Here is a 14,885-nt window from a genome sequence, read left to right as displayed (position 1 = left end):
AACATGTTCACCCTTTCATTCATAGGGTCGTTGGTAAAAGAGTAGCCCATTGTCTAGTAGCCTTCCCTCTAATCTCTGACTTCAAAATTAGAGACGGCGAGAGTAGACAGCCCCACTTTTCTTTTAGCTTTGCACAAAATTCAACAAACAAATTAACAAAAAATTTACAACGAACATTTATCTTGTTATCGCTTTATTATACTATTAGTACTATTACTTTCGAGATGTTACTATAATAAAAAAATAAAAGTCATCACAAGCAAGAGAACAATAAAATGACCTTAGTCAATCCCACAAAAATGCGGTCAAAAAGACGTCCCAACGTTATTTTATAGTTCTGTCTTAACAATAACAAGGTTTTCACAGATCAGTTACACAATAGTGAAAGGATCATACAACAACTGCAGGAACCTTGTTTCATCAGTGTTTTAATGTTAGACCATTATAAACAAACAGATGAGTACTATAGTATTGACAAAACGTTAAAAGCAAGGGACAAATCTAACACGAAAAATTTCCAGAAAATTCAGCAATCAAAAAGCAAATAAAACAAAACGAGTTTTGAAGTTGTATACACTTTCGCGATCCCACCTCTTTTTGCTTACTTATAATTACACTGTTACAATTGTTTTTATGAAATCGCCAAAATATAAACTTAATATAAAGCTAATGCCATATCTTGCTTTTAACATATCTTCATAAGTGCAAAAAAATGTTAGGTTAGTAACATTCTAAATATTTAACCTTTTTTAAGTGCCCAATAATAAGTTACACCTTTCAAAATTGGTGCAACTGTCTTAAAAACTAACTTTTCTGAATAATAGCTCCGTGCAATTCCAATTAGGGAAACGATTTTCCGTTACATCCCGCGGTTGTTGTCGTGCCAAGCTAACTTAACAACAAAGCAGACGCAAAACAATTAATATAGTTGTTTTTTTTAGATATAAATAATATAAACATCTTACCTGGTCTCTTACAGTTGTTCTTTCCTCCTAATTCAGACAGCTGCTGCGTATGAATTTCTCTGATCGTCTATAAAGAAAGTATTGTTTTTTTTAATTTCGCGCAAAGCTACTCGAGGGCTATCTGCGCTAGCCGTCCCTAATTTTGCAGTGTAAGACTAGAGGGACGGCTGCTAGTCATCACCACCCATCGCCAACTCTTGAGCTACTCTTTTACCAACGAATGGTGGGATTGACCGTCACATTATAATGCCCCCACGGCTGAAAGGGCGAGCGTGTTTGGTGCGACAGGGACGCGAACCCGCGATCCTCATATTACGAGTCGCACGTCTTAACCCACCTGGCCATGCCGGGCGCTGTAAAGAGAGAAAACAAACGTTGTCGTCATCAAGGGTATATGGAAAAGTCTACTTTTCAGTGGGTACCAGGTTCTAGGAAGGGAGGAAAATGTATACATCCATTGTCACTCGGCTGGAAAATGCATCAGCCTTGGTAATTTTTGTATGAGGCTATGGGCTGTAGGAATATATTTTCATTTTTTTTTTAAATATGAACACCTGATGTTGATCTTTAACATTTGTGTTATACGTTTAGCTAACAGATACCACAACTTAAGTTAATGTTTGAGTGAAGTAAATATTGATGACATATTAGATCTTTTGTTTGTTAATTTTTTGTATTTCGCACAAAGCCAATCCAGGGCTATCTGTGCTAGCCGTTCCTAATTTAGCAGTATAAGATTAGAGGGAAGGCAACTAGTCATCACCACCCACCGCCAACTCTTGGGCTACTCTTTTACCAACGAATAGTGGGATTGACCGAAACATTATAACGCCCCCACGCCTGAAAGGGCGAGTATGTTTGGTGCAACCGGGATTCAAACCCGCAACCCTCAGATTACGAGTCGAACGCCTTAACCCACCTGGTCTTGCCGGACTGATATATTAGAAATTACAAATAATTTGTTCAGTGCATTCCATTCAGTTAGACTAAGGTAGGTGATGATTAATAGTTGTATAAAGTGAGAGGGTTATCGCTACTTGGTGTTCAAGTAGTTGTATTCAAGTATTAGTATGTTGTTGTCAATACTGTGTTTGTATGACAAAACAAAAACTACACAACTGGCTGTACGCATTAGTATTATACTTTAGTAAATTTATCGTTTACCAACCGTGGGACTCGAATAGCATTATATGCTTTATGTTTATGGTCAGATAGTTAAGGCACTCGACTCGTAATCCGAGCGTCGCGGGTTCGGATTCCCATCACACCAAACATGCTCGCCCTTTCAGCACTTGGGGCGTTATAATGTGACTATCAATCCCATTATTCGTTGGTAAAAGAGTAGCCGAATAGTTGGTGGTGAGTGGTGATGACTAGCTACCTTCCCTCTAGTCTTACACCGCTAAATTAGGGACGGTTAGCGCAGATAGCCTTCGTGTAACTTTGCACAAAATTCAAACAAAACCATAGTGTTAAGATTATTCACAAACTTACCAAATTATTTTGTACGTTTCACAAGGAATATTGAGCTATCGATGCAGTAGTGTAAAATCTTTATCCATGAAAAGGTTTATTGTTGCACAGTGAGAATACAAGTAGATATTTTGCAAAGGAAAATGAGGAAAAAGTAGTGCAAGACTTTTGTAGTAAATTCTTTGCAAAATTTTTAATATTCTAGTCAAGTTTAACCAACAGAAATTTCAGAAGTTTAGCTTTTATTTAATGTAGCTTTAACACATACCTGTTGCCTGTGGACATGCAATACTAACACTGTATCTGCATGGGTTTTACATTCTTATGTTTAAAGACTAACTTTTTCTATCTGTCAGGTTTTATAAGACCGCGTTCTTTACAGTAAATGTCTGTGACTTGTTGGCATATATATTTCAACAATAAACGGACAGCACTCAGTCCACTTGTATCAAAATAATATGTTCAAAACAGTTAAATATATATGTACACAAATATTTTACAGTATTAGTTGTTCAGAGCTTTAAATAATTCTTTTTTTTCGGTCAAAATCCACGCAGGTGAGTTCAATTTGACAGGACAAATTATTTCTTTTATTACAATACAATTACTGAAACTCACTATAGAAATTACAAATAAGCTCACACGCAGTGTAACTTCACTTTTTCACTTTAACTTTGTCGCCTATGTATGTATATATATATATCTTTATTGTCCGAACAAGGTTCAAAACTTTCAAGACAAAATACGAGATGTTATGACGTAACAAAGTTCAATGAAACAACGAGAAAAAATCAGAAAGTTGGAGTAGCGTGACATCAATTCATAACAACAGAACAACATAACAAATGATTCATAAACAGTTACGTAAGTAAACTTGCCACAATTACAGCTTTTAAAACTAATTTACTTTAGCGATCGCGCTATCTAACTTATATAAAAGGTAGTGTGTGCTACATCACGCTTGACTTCTCGAAATTTTAAGAGTCATTAGAGTCAAAATGCATTTATCCAGACAGAATAATTCAATTGTTTTCTCCTCATTAAGATTTTAGTGACGGAGGTGCAAGGGAGTTGTGAAACGTTATAAGTGTAATGAATGTTGGTATAATAAGCCTAAAAATTAGTGTGGATCACTTAGCCTAGACACAAGTGCACAAAATTTATCACGAAGGTAAAAATATCACTTTTAAATGTAAATCGTTTCTAAATTAAGTTATTTTCTGTTATATCACCAACATATTTAATAAAAATTAAACCTCTTTAAACAACATAGACTGAACTAAGAAATGAAAAAAAATATTTTTCCAATTTGTTTATCTACACATTTCATTTTGTACTTTCTAATACATAGACTAACAACAATATTAATAGTTACATAAAAAAAAAAAATTCACAGTTTATCACTTTCATTGTGAATCAACCAATCAACAAAAATTCTTATAATTTATATTTAAAATAATACATATAACTATTGCTATAATGTCTTTATTTTAATGTCTTAAATATAATGTCTTTGTAATGAAGACATTAAAGAAAAAACGATATATGTACTAATTCAAACAAACCTTTTGGACCCACTATTACGAATGAATTTTTTTTTTGTTACAGACTAACAAATGTGTGAAAAAGTGAAAAAAATCTAAACACCAACAATAGGTCGCACCAAACATGCTCGCCCACCCAGCTGTGGAGGCGTTATAATGTGACGGTCAATTCCACTATTCGTTAGTAAAAGATTAGCCCAAGGGTTGGCGGTGGGTGGTGATGACTAGCTGCCTTCCCTTTAGTCTTACACTGCTAAATTAGGGGCGGCTAGCACAGATAGGCCTCGAGTAGCTTTGTGCGAAATTCAAAAACAAACAATCAAACAAACAAACATCAACAATAGCGCCATCTCTTAAGCAAAATAACAATGAAAACTAATAACTAAAAAGTTAAAATATCATTCAAAATTTTAAAAAACACCATATTTTATCTGTATTTTATTTGTGCCAAATAGTATCTTTAGAAAGTTTGAAACCTGGAATTTTATGTTCATGGTAGATAACCTCTTTTGATCCTTTGCTCTTCTTTAGGGCACAGTTCTGTGGGAAAGTTTTGGAGACATAAGTCAACAGCTCATTATAAAGCAAAATAATCAAAATCCTTATAAAGTCACACATGTCCCTGATAGCAGATGACAGATAACTACACAGAAAAGCGTGTGGAGGTTTGTGAATGGTTCTTGGTGCAGAGGATTTGGATCAACTCTTCGACCCTAAGGTATTTTGGTCAAAAGAGCCAACCTTTAGAGCAACGATGAAAAAGAACTGCCATCATTGTCGATACTTGATTGGAGGAACTAGAGAGAACGGAAAAGACAAGGTAATTTGACGTGACCTTAAATAATTTAATGTTGTTCAACCATTTTTCTTCGATAAAACATAACTGAAGAAGGTTGTTGTTCTATGGCGACATGATGACCCATCGGCCACGAATTTGAAAAACATATTAGAGGTGGTTTAAAAAGTACGCTGTGATGCTGCTCCTCTGCAGTTTGAATGACGGACAATATCCAAATTTTGTTTTTTCAGACCAGACGTAGTAGACATATGCACTCTCCTGATTTTGTTTGTTTGTTGTTAGGTGCAATGCTTACAGTGGAGTATCAGTGCTATGCAAGACAGGTATCGATACCAAGTTTTTAGTGTTATGAGACTTCAAATACAAGTCGTCTAGTTTTTGCGTATGTATGGGTACAATTAAGCAAACAGTACACGGTCGACTAGTCTTAAAATAATATATTAGAACAAGACAAACGTGTTTTCAAATATTCGTCACAGTTATATTCAGAGCTTTTAACAATCGTCTTTGTTTGTCAAAGACCACACACTGTGGTACAATTATTTTAGAACCAAGTGGACGAAACGAATTATTTTCCTCTGTTTTGTTGTTACAATACAGTCGGTGATAATTACACTAACATTATAATGTCGGTTACTGTTGGTAATTGTTCCTTGGCCAAACGTCCACACTAATTTGTTCAATGACTTTAGAACACAGTTTAGATCTATCTGACTACCTCTCACACTAACTTTGTTTACTTGAACTAAATTTTGGACGCGTACTTATAAATTGCTCAAATGAGGCCAAACATTTCCACACACTACGAGATAGTATGATGTAATAATACTTGAGAGAAAGTTAAGAGGTTCTAATAACATGTCGCAATAATACAACAACTTCCAATTGAACTACACAACGTATGATTCACATAGTTATGTAAACAAATCTGTGGTAAACTGTCGCTTCTTAAAATAATTAAACTTAACAATCGCGCTATAGTTATATTAAAACAGTCGTGTATATCTAGCTCAAGCTACAGATCGCAACATGAGCAAAAGAAAGGTTTGGTTTTGAATTTCGCGCATAGCTACATGAGGACTAGCTGCGCTAGTCATCCCTAATTTAGCAGTGTAATACTAGAGGGAAAGCAGCTAGTTATCACCACCCACCGCCAACTCTTGAGCTACTCTTTTGCCAACGAATAGTGGGATTGACCGTCACATTATAACGCTTCCAAGGATGAAGAGGCGAGAATGTTTGGTGTAAAAGGGATTCGAACCCGTGACCCTCTGAGTCGAGCGCCTTAACAACCTGGTCATGCCTGGCCAATATTAAAGTGATTTCGAGTATACAAATCAGCAAGCTGCATGTAAATTGTAGCGTTTCGAAGGTGGTGCGATGACATAGAAAAATGGCAGGTTGAAACCTGAAGATGACCTAAGAAGATCGCAATGTTGTTCTGTACATTATTTTAATTAAAGTTTTAATACCCATACTAGCTGTCGTGAGAATACATTGTGTGTGTGAGTTGCTTCCACAAAAGCGTAAGAATACATTGTGTGTGTGAGTTGCTTCCACAACATATCCAAATGTAGAAGAAACTTGAGTTACTTCTGCAACATATTCAAGAAAGGAAAGCCAAATTTAGAAAAAAAACATTACCTAATCTTAAAGATATGACTATACGTTTCAACTTTCAACAAATCATGTGTGTATCTTGACAATTGTAAGAAATCTTGTTCCCTTTTCTATAAGTCATGGGCGTGAAAAATTCCAAAAGTGGTATACTGCATGTCACAAAACATTTTCAAATGGATTTGTTATGATCCTCGCCATATACTGCGCCATATAAGGGTTTGGAATCAGAACACTGGATACAAAGGTCAAGGTGAACTTTGCTTGCTATCAGACCAATGTTCTAGAACATTGTGTACGATAAAAAAAATGACGAATTAAAACAAAAGTGAGGCCAAAAGCGTTAAATGTCTATTCCTTATAAGAAGACATACCAGTTAAGTCGTCGAATGCAGCGCGTATGGATTTCTCTACAAGTGGACTATTTAAGTTGGAACTGGAAAAGTGTTGTTTCATTGAGTATTTTTATGACTGTATGTTTTGTTCAATTTCGCTCGATACTGCTCGAAGGCAATTTTATCCTCTAGCTGATCCTAATTTTGAATCGATATATTAAATTAAAGGCAGTTTGTCAAAACTACTAACAGTCAACATTCTGGCTACACTTTGCTAACGAATAGTAGGATTAAACGTAACATTATAATGCTCTCATTGCTTTAAAAGTGAGCATGTTTAGTGATGGGTTTCGATCCTGTGACCCGCAGGTGAAATGTCTGTGCTCGGGCTTTTGAAAGAAGGTATTAGAAAATAAGCTATTAAACTGCCAAGGCTAAAAATGCCCAGCTTTAACGGTTTTTAGAAAGAAGCATATATTAAATATCTAATTTATACACTTTCTTGTCATTAAAGGTATCTCTATCACACACACTTCTCCCCAGCGCCAAAGCAGTATATCTGTGGATTTACACTGTAGAAACCTGGTTTCAATAACTGTGGTGAGCTGAGCACCGATAGTCCATTGTGTAGCTTTGCGTTTTAACTACACGCAAAGAAACAAACACTCTTTAGATTAAAATCTACTAAAATATTTTCTGTTTTTAATGTTTGTTGTTTTCTTAACATCGGAAATTTCATACTTCAAGATTACACCACGATTGTAGTTTTTTTTAGTTATCTACAGCTATCTCCGCTGTCATTCTCCTCTAGAGAAAATAATATTGTAATCATAGCATAATACTAGAAGAATTGTTCTGAATTCTTACAGCAAGAAATTAATTTGACAGAGGTAAAAGTTTCATATACAAACTAAAGAAATCTTATCACATGGTCAAGCCACAATTAAATACAGTGTTTTAGGGTCGTTATTTAGGTTGAGCAGCAAGAAACAGGCTCAGCACAGGAAGTAAGCAGTTAATAACACTTTTTAAAACAAAAGCGATGAAGGGAAATGAAATTATAAAGTATCATAAGGCACTTAAGCAAGATCCCCGTGACATAGTATCAAAGTTTGTGAATAGAAAGCATGAATGTGAAATTTTCATACACTATCATTCACTGGTAGCAACGCCACGGATATGAGCTTTTCAGCTTATTGCCCTTGAACATGTTTAAAAGCTGGTTATATTATAATGCTTGAAGGATATTGTTTTCATGAGAAAAAGACGTTTTAGGGACTGATAATGTTTCAGAAAAACTAATAAATCGGAAACTAAATGAATTTTATGAATTAAATGAAACTTTTATTGAACAGCATTGTCAGCATTGCTAATTATGTTGGAGTTGCTTTACGTGTAATATACTACCTGTTCCTTAATTAATACGGAGATCTATTCATTATTTGAATCAAAAATAAACAAGAAGCTTTATTTTAAAACCAGGACAGGGTCCTTTATGTATAATTCATAATCAAGTTGATAAGAGACCGCCTACTTCATGTTATTGAATAAATACTACATTCTGTGGCTAATATAAAGCATAAATTTATTTCAGTAGTTCTAAAAATGTCAAATATGAAAAGAAATATCACCAACTTATCCAAGTCGTTTCGGTAAATGTTATATTACTTACAAATGTTTTAACCCTATTGAAGACAATAACGTTAGAAGTATAGAGCTGAACTCGTTATTTAGACTTTGATCTTCGTATTTGGTAAACTTTTCAAATTCAACAAGAAAAGAATAGTCGTAACTATAAGACACGCATGGTTGAAGAAGTTTACGAGAGCTGCATTTTCTAAGCACTATTGGCGTTTTTTTCCCCTTTGGAAAACTTTACCAATTGACATACCTTCCCAGTAGCAACGAAAGGATGTATTTGTTCTAATTTGTTATAATACTGAGAATACCATAGAGATTGTAAAATATTTAACCGTTACACGCATGGTTTAATACCTACGTTTGTTTTAATATAGTTTTTCTATGTATGTGACCTATATTGTTAGATGTGTATTTCTCAAGTCCCGCCTGGTATCTAAATTTGTAAAAGGTTCTTAAGAGTAAGAATCAACAATATTTGTTTTACGAAAACACTAGCATATTTTCGAACATTATTGAACGTTCTGGGATCTCGCCTTAAACAGTATAAACCAATGCGCCAAGACTCTGTTTGATTATTATTGGTCAGCTACAGTCAGCACACTACTAGCCTTGGAAGTTATAATTGTGATTAACGCTTAATAATCAGAAAACTACAGAATTTGACCGATAAAGTTTATAGATTTCTGACATTACCAACCGTTCAACTTCAGTAAATTACTTTGGACGTTATTATTTCTTCGAGGACATTCAATATCTTCTCCAGAAAAAAGTCAGCTTGTAACTGGTGTGAAGCCAACCAAGATTAGACAACGTTAGCTTATGTGAGGCGTAACATTAACAACTCAGAATTAATTTGCTCGTCGTGGACTTGAACCAACGACAAAATATTGAGTTGAAGACCAGATATAAGACTCAATATTTCTGTAAGTTCCTAAAATTCTTTTATATAAGCCATCATTTGTAATAACTATTATTAATAACCGTTATTACAAATTCTATTGTTGTTTGCATATTAAAATATATTTGCGTTAAGAGAGAAAATTGTGTGTATCAATCTTATTTGCAAATGTTATAAATATGATACATATAGACATTCAGCTAGATTTTAAATTAAGATTAAAATTCCTGACTAGTTGAAATCGTAATATGTTAACATACGTAACACAATAAACCGAAGACTTATAATACGTGACAAGATAAATACTTTTTGTATTTTTTTGTATTTGTATTTTTTGTATTTTCATATTTAGTTCTACCTTTAAGTCATTTACATAATTGAGGACGCGTTCTCATGTTTTTAGCTTTCTTTAACATATGATTCTTCTATCATGACAACTCAACTTGTATATATTACAATTGAACACTATACTTCACGTACATTATGACATATAATCGAGCAAGCAAATATCGTAAAATATCGGAGAGTGCAGGTGTTTTATCTTAGTCTGTAATACATTAAATCATGGGAACATAAAATAACTGAAAACTTCTGAGTAAAAATGTGAAACGAAATATGTAGTAATCTGCATAATTACAGTATACGGAAAAGATCAGTAGTATAACTGATCTAAACCTAAAATACATACGCACAGCACAGAAATATTGGATTAAAAACAATGTTGTTAATTACCATAAAAGAAGGGTAGGTGTTTTAGCTAAAACTTATTTAAACTGTTGTGATTGAAAACTAGAATTTCTAGTTGAATTATTAAAATAAGGAGCCCTTGGAATTATTCTAAACAACATTGTTAACAGATCTACACAGCTGGACATAGATATTTCATTCATGAGATGTTGAAAGTGAATTTGTATTCAGTTAGTTCCTAATTAACGATATCAATTTTTTTTTCAGCATGTCCCAGAGATGATTCTTAAGCGAATTAAAAGCCAAATTGGCAGCACACGAATAAAATAATGCAGTGTGTGAAATGACAAATTGCTTTAATTTCCTGTGTTTATCACTTAACTGTTTCAGCAAAAACAGAATTCTGGATTTTTTTTTTTGGCTCAAGCGTTTTTGAGCGGAACATTCAATCGTAGGCACTACGTTGTGTCCTAATACTCTCGTGCTTGAGATTTTTGTATGCACGTCAATATACAGTTGTCACACACTGTTGATGTCAATTCTATATAACTTTACAGAAAGTATTCAGGAATGTAATGTGAGAGGAGCACAACGATAAAAAAACTAAAACTATTGGATGATGTTATAATTATTATTATTTGTATTTTCTCTCTTGCTTTTCGTAAGCATTTTAATTCCAACTGTACGTACTCATTTGATCTAAACATGGATAGACAAATGACACCCAGCCTAACTAAAAACATAAGATGGTTTGCATTTCAATTTTTCTCATTATTCTTTCGCAAAAAAGCAAGACCGGACTCGTTTAGTGATCAGCGTTCCATAATTGTGAACACTAGAATTCATGGTTCGCATCCCGCAGCTGCAAAACCGTATTGGGTGCTTTTGGACTGTAGGTGCGGCTATAAGAGTGACGGTCGAATTCCAGTATTCGCTCAGTCAAGGAATAATGACAACTGTTGCTGTGTAGCTGTTTTCCATATAATTTACCAATTCACAATTAATTATACTTATGTGGAGGTTGCCTGTGTATAGTTTTGTGTGAAAATTTGAAAAAAACTAAGTCCAAGAGGCGACACGTCATACGCAGAGATGACAACCATTACGATTTTGGTGTATACATTACGACTATACGTTCATACAGACAAATATTACGACTTGTGGCAACTCCCAAGTTATTATATATTATATAAGCCTATACAATAAAGTGATAAATTGTTCCCCCAGGGCTTGAAAGGGGTGAAAAGAAAATTTGTAGTGAGATACAAATAAATTTTGATAATAAATAAAAGACACAGTCCAAATGGCTATTTGCGATAATCATGTTTGTGCTTGTTTGTTTGTTTGTTTTAAATTTCGTGCAAAGCTACTCGAGAGCTATCTGCGCTAGCCGTTCCTAATTTAGCAGTGTAAGACTAGAGGGAAGGCAGCTAGTCATCACCACCCACCACCAACTCTTGGGCTCTTTTACCAACGAATAGTGGGATTGACCGTTACATTATAACACTTCCAAGGATGAAGAGGCGAAAATGTTTGGTGTAAAAGGGATTCAAACCCGTGACCCTCGGAGTAGAGCGCCTTAACAACCTGGTCATGGCTGGACAATATTAAAGTGATTACGAGTCGAACGTCTTAACATGCTTCGCCATGCCGGGCCATTTGTGCTTGAAATAATAATAAAAATATTTGTATCTCCAACGTCTACCAATAGTTTGAGTGCGGTGCTTCTCCATACTGGGTACGTGAGGGAATCCATAGTTACGTCATCAGTGCTTGTCAGCCAATCAGCGCTCGCGTAGATGGGTATTTCTCGTTTTCTAAGCGGCATAGAAACACCAATACAATCGTTCACAAGATAGAAAAATGAGGCCTCGTTCACCAGATTGTCTTGTTTCTGGCAAATCTAAAAGAACTTAAACTGTGATTCAAAAATTTAGGAAAGAGTATAGTGCAAAATATCCGGTCATTGCATCAAAAGTCAGTGGCAGTCACATCGATTTTTCTGTGGCGCATGGCGGGATAAACGATTGTTCTAGACATACAAAATCGGCATCTCACCAACAAAAGGCTGAGGCGAAGATAAAAACGATGCAGATAACGACATTTATGAGTAAGAATTCAAAATATGAAAAAGAATTTGAAAAGAATTATTTAAATTTATTTATTAAATACACAAAACACAGTCATAAATGAGCAATCTATAGCAGTAATAAATAATAATAGTTATAATAATAATATAATAATAAACAGCTTATAGACATTGGTCAGGTATAGTAGCCGCAAATGATAAAGGGCTCTGTCTACAATCATTACGCTCAGTCATTTGAAATAGTTGGTATTTCTGCAGACGTAATCAAAATCAGTTTAGACACTTAGTGTACGCATACCTACATGAAATCTATTTCAGAACTCTTGAAAATGTCCGTCAAGGTGAGTGAGCGGTATGTTTATAGATTTACAATGCTAAAATCTGAGGTTCAATTCCCAGTGGCGGACAGAGCGTACATAGCGTACTGGTTAGCTTTGCGCTAAACACAACACAATAATGCCGTGAAAGAAGTGCAGTATGTAGGCCTGTCTAGCTCATAAGCTTGTTTTAAACACCGCTATCCTATTTGAAATGAAATTATACATTTAGTTATTTCAGTTGTTTAGATTAATGAAGCTGGACATGCAATTCAAACCAACAGCAAGATGTATAACTATTAAGACAACGTTGTTTGGATATGCTGAAAATAATCAACTACAATAGAAAAACAAGCAAGAACAATAAAATCAACAAACAAACAAACAAACAGGTATTCTTACCCTTGTCTCCACCACCTGACTTCGAGTTCTACTGATTGGTTGTATACGCGGCAAGCGACCTCGAACCTCCCGAGCTTCAGTTCTCTTCTCAAGCGACCTGGGTGAAGGGCTACGACCGCAAGAGCTAGTTGAGGTATTACCCATCCTCGCTGTTTTTACAGTTGACGTATTACCCATCCTCGCTGTTTCTACAGTTGACGTATTACCCATCCTCGCTGTTTTTACAGTTGACGTATTACCCATCCTCGCTGTTTCTACAGTTGACGTATTACCCATCCTCGCTGTTTCTACAGTTGACGTATTACCCATCCTCGCTGTTTCTACAGTTGACGTATTACCCATCCTCGCTGTTTTTACAGTTGATGTATTACCCATCCTCGCTGTTTTTACAGTTGATGTATTACCCATCCTCGTTGTTTTTACAGTTGATGTATTACCCATCCTCGCTGTTTTTACAGTTGATGTATTACCCATTCTCGCTGTTTTACATTCCTTCATACTCATACTCTCTATTTGAGAATTTTTTATTCCGTCTTTGAATATTTTAAAACCTCATAGTTAAGCTCGATAACAGCACTTTTCTTCTCTGAATTCTGAAGACGTAAGGATTAATGTCACTAAACAGTTTTGTGTTGAACAGAACGAATGTGTTAGAGAAGCCTGATATCCGATATTTTCGCACAAGTTTGTTTGTTTGTTTGTTTTGGAATTTCGCACAAAGCTACTCGAGGGCTATCTGTGCTAGCCGTCCCTAATTTAGCAGTGTAAGACTAGAGGGAAGGCAGCTAGTCATCACCACCCACCGCCAACTCTTGGGCTACTCTTTTACCAACGAATAGTGGGATTGACCGTCACATTATACACCCCCACGGCTGGGAGGGCGAGCATGTTTAGCGCAACGGGGGCGCGAACCCGCGACCCTCGGATTACGAGTCGCACGCCTTACGCGCTAGATTTTCGCACAAAATGTCATATTTCTACTCAGTTTTAAAGTCTTTCTATTAATTCTGATCACCTGCTAAGATTATACAACTATCATGACTGGTCACTAAAATTACAACTACAGTCTGTTTCTGTCTTGCATGCCTGTATGAGTGTGAATGGTCTTGCAAATTAATCACATAACTTATCTTAAGAAAAAAAAAAAACATTGACAATACAAGTACATATACAACTAACCTATAATACAATTCTAAGTATTTCGAAAAGTTAGAGCCGTTGTTACGGCCACCTATGTAAATAACGTCATGATAATGTAAGTAACATGATAGATCGTATTATTTTGTGAAGGTACTGACACTTACTGCACAGCTTCTAAAAAACGCGTATATTACACTCCCATATATATTTTATGGACTGACACAATAAATACCTATAACTAATCTGAACCGGACACAGAATTGTGATCTACAGACTGAGTGAAGCAAAGCGCATTGGTTAAACTTGTATTCTTTCCATCAACTAACAGTAGATACAAGCTTGAAAGGACTTGCTTGAGTTACGGTACGTTAATATCAGCACGTACTCTAATCTTAGAATATGTTCAAGCGTCTCACATGCCGCGAACGATTTAACAACGTATCAATGCAGCTATGATATTGCCTCGAGCCTAGTCACGAATAAAAAGACAAACTGGTTTAAACACCTCGGATACAGATGACCTAACTTAAAAGACACTAAGTGCATTCGATGGAGTGACAACAAACCTGTATGAATTTGTCAGTTTTAAAGGTTTCTAAACAAAAGTTTCATCCATGGCCTAATTACACTATTTATTACACTCTTGACTTTTTGTTTCAAAAAAACAAAATTTACTCAACCTTCCCGAATAATGTATTAAACCGCTGACTCAGCAAGTTTTTAGTAACTGGTTTTGACCATGAGATATGTGAACATATACCTCAGATATATACATATCAAAAGAAGATTGGCGACTTAATGCCAATGTAATATAACCCTTGGCGATTCACATTTACGAATATATGATCCTTAACTTACTGACTTTAATTTTGTTAATACCTTGCAGTTTTTGTCAAAGTAAAACTTGACAAGAGTTGTTCAGAATTTGAACTTAAATTCATTTGTACGAATTAACTAGAAATGGGGTGACAAGTTTAC

The 14,885-nt window shown here is 35.2% G+C and overlaps 1 protein-coding gene across 2 annotated transcripts in view; it reads right to left on the bottom strand.

Annotated features, from left to right (window-relative positions):
* The window catches only part of LOC143253278 (uncharacterized), a 37,336-nt gene extending 23,395 nt beyond the window's left edge, over window positions 1–13,941 (bottom strand). For both annotated transcript variants that reach the window (XM_076506878.1, XM_076506879.1), the window contains exons 1-2: window positions 12,768–13,941; window positions 966–1,032 (exon numbers count right to left, since the gene is read on the bottom strand). In XM_076506878.1, coding sequence (XP_076362993.1) covers window positions 966–1,032; window positions 12,768–13,271 — 571 coding nt within the window. In that variant the 5' untranslated portion in view covers window positions 13,272–13,941. The remainder of the gene's footprint in view (window positions 1–965; window positions 1,033–12,767) is intronic.
* Between the last annotated feature and the right edge of the window lie 944 nt (window positions 13,942–14,885).

Source organism: Tachypleus tridentatus, chromosome 6, assembly GCF_004210375.1.
Source record: "Tachypleus tridentatus isolate NWPU-2018 chromosome 6, ASM421037v1, whole genome shotgun sequence".
Taxonomy (NCBI): Eukaryota; Metazoa; Arthropoda; class Merostomata; order Xiphosura; family Limulidae; genus Tachypleus; species Tachypleus tridentatus.
This window is presented reverse-complemented; position numbering and strand designations above follow the sequence as displayed.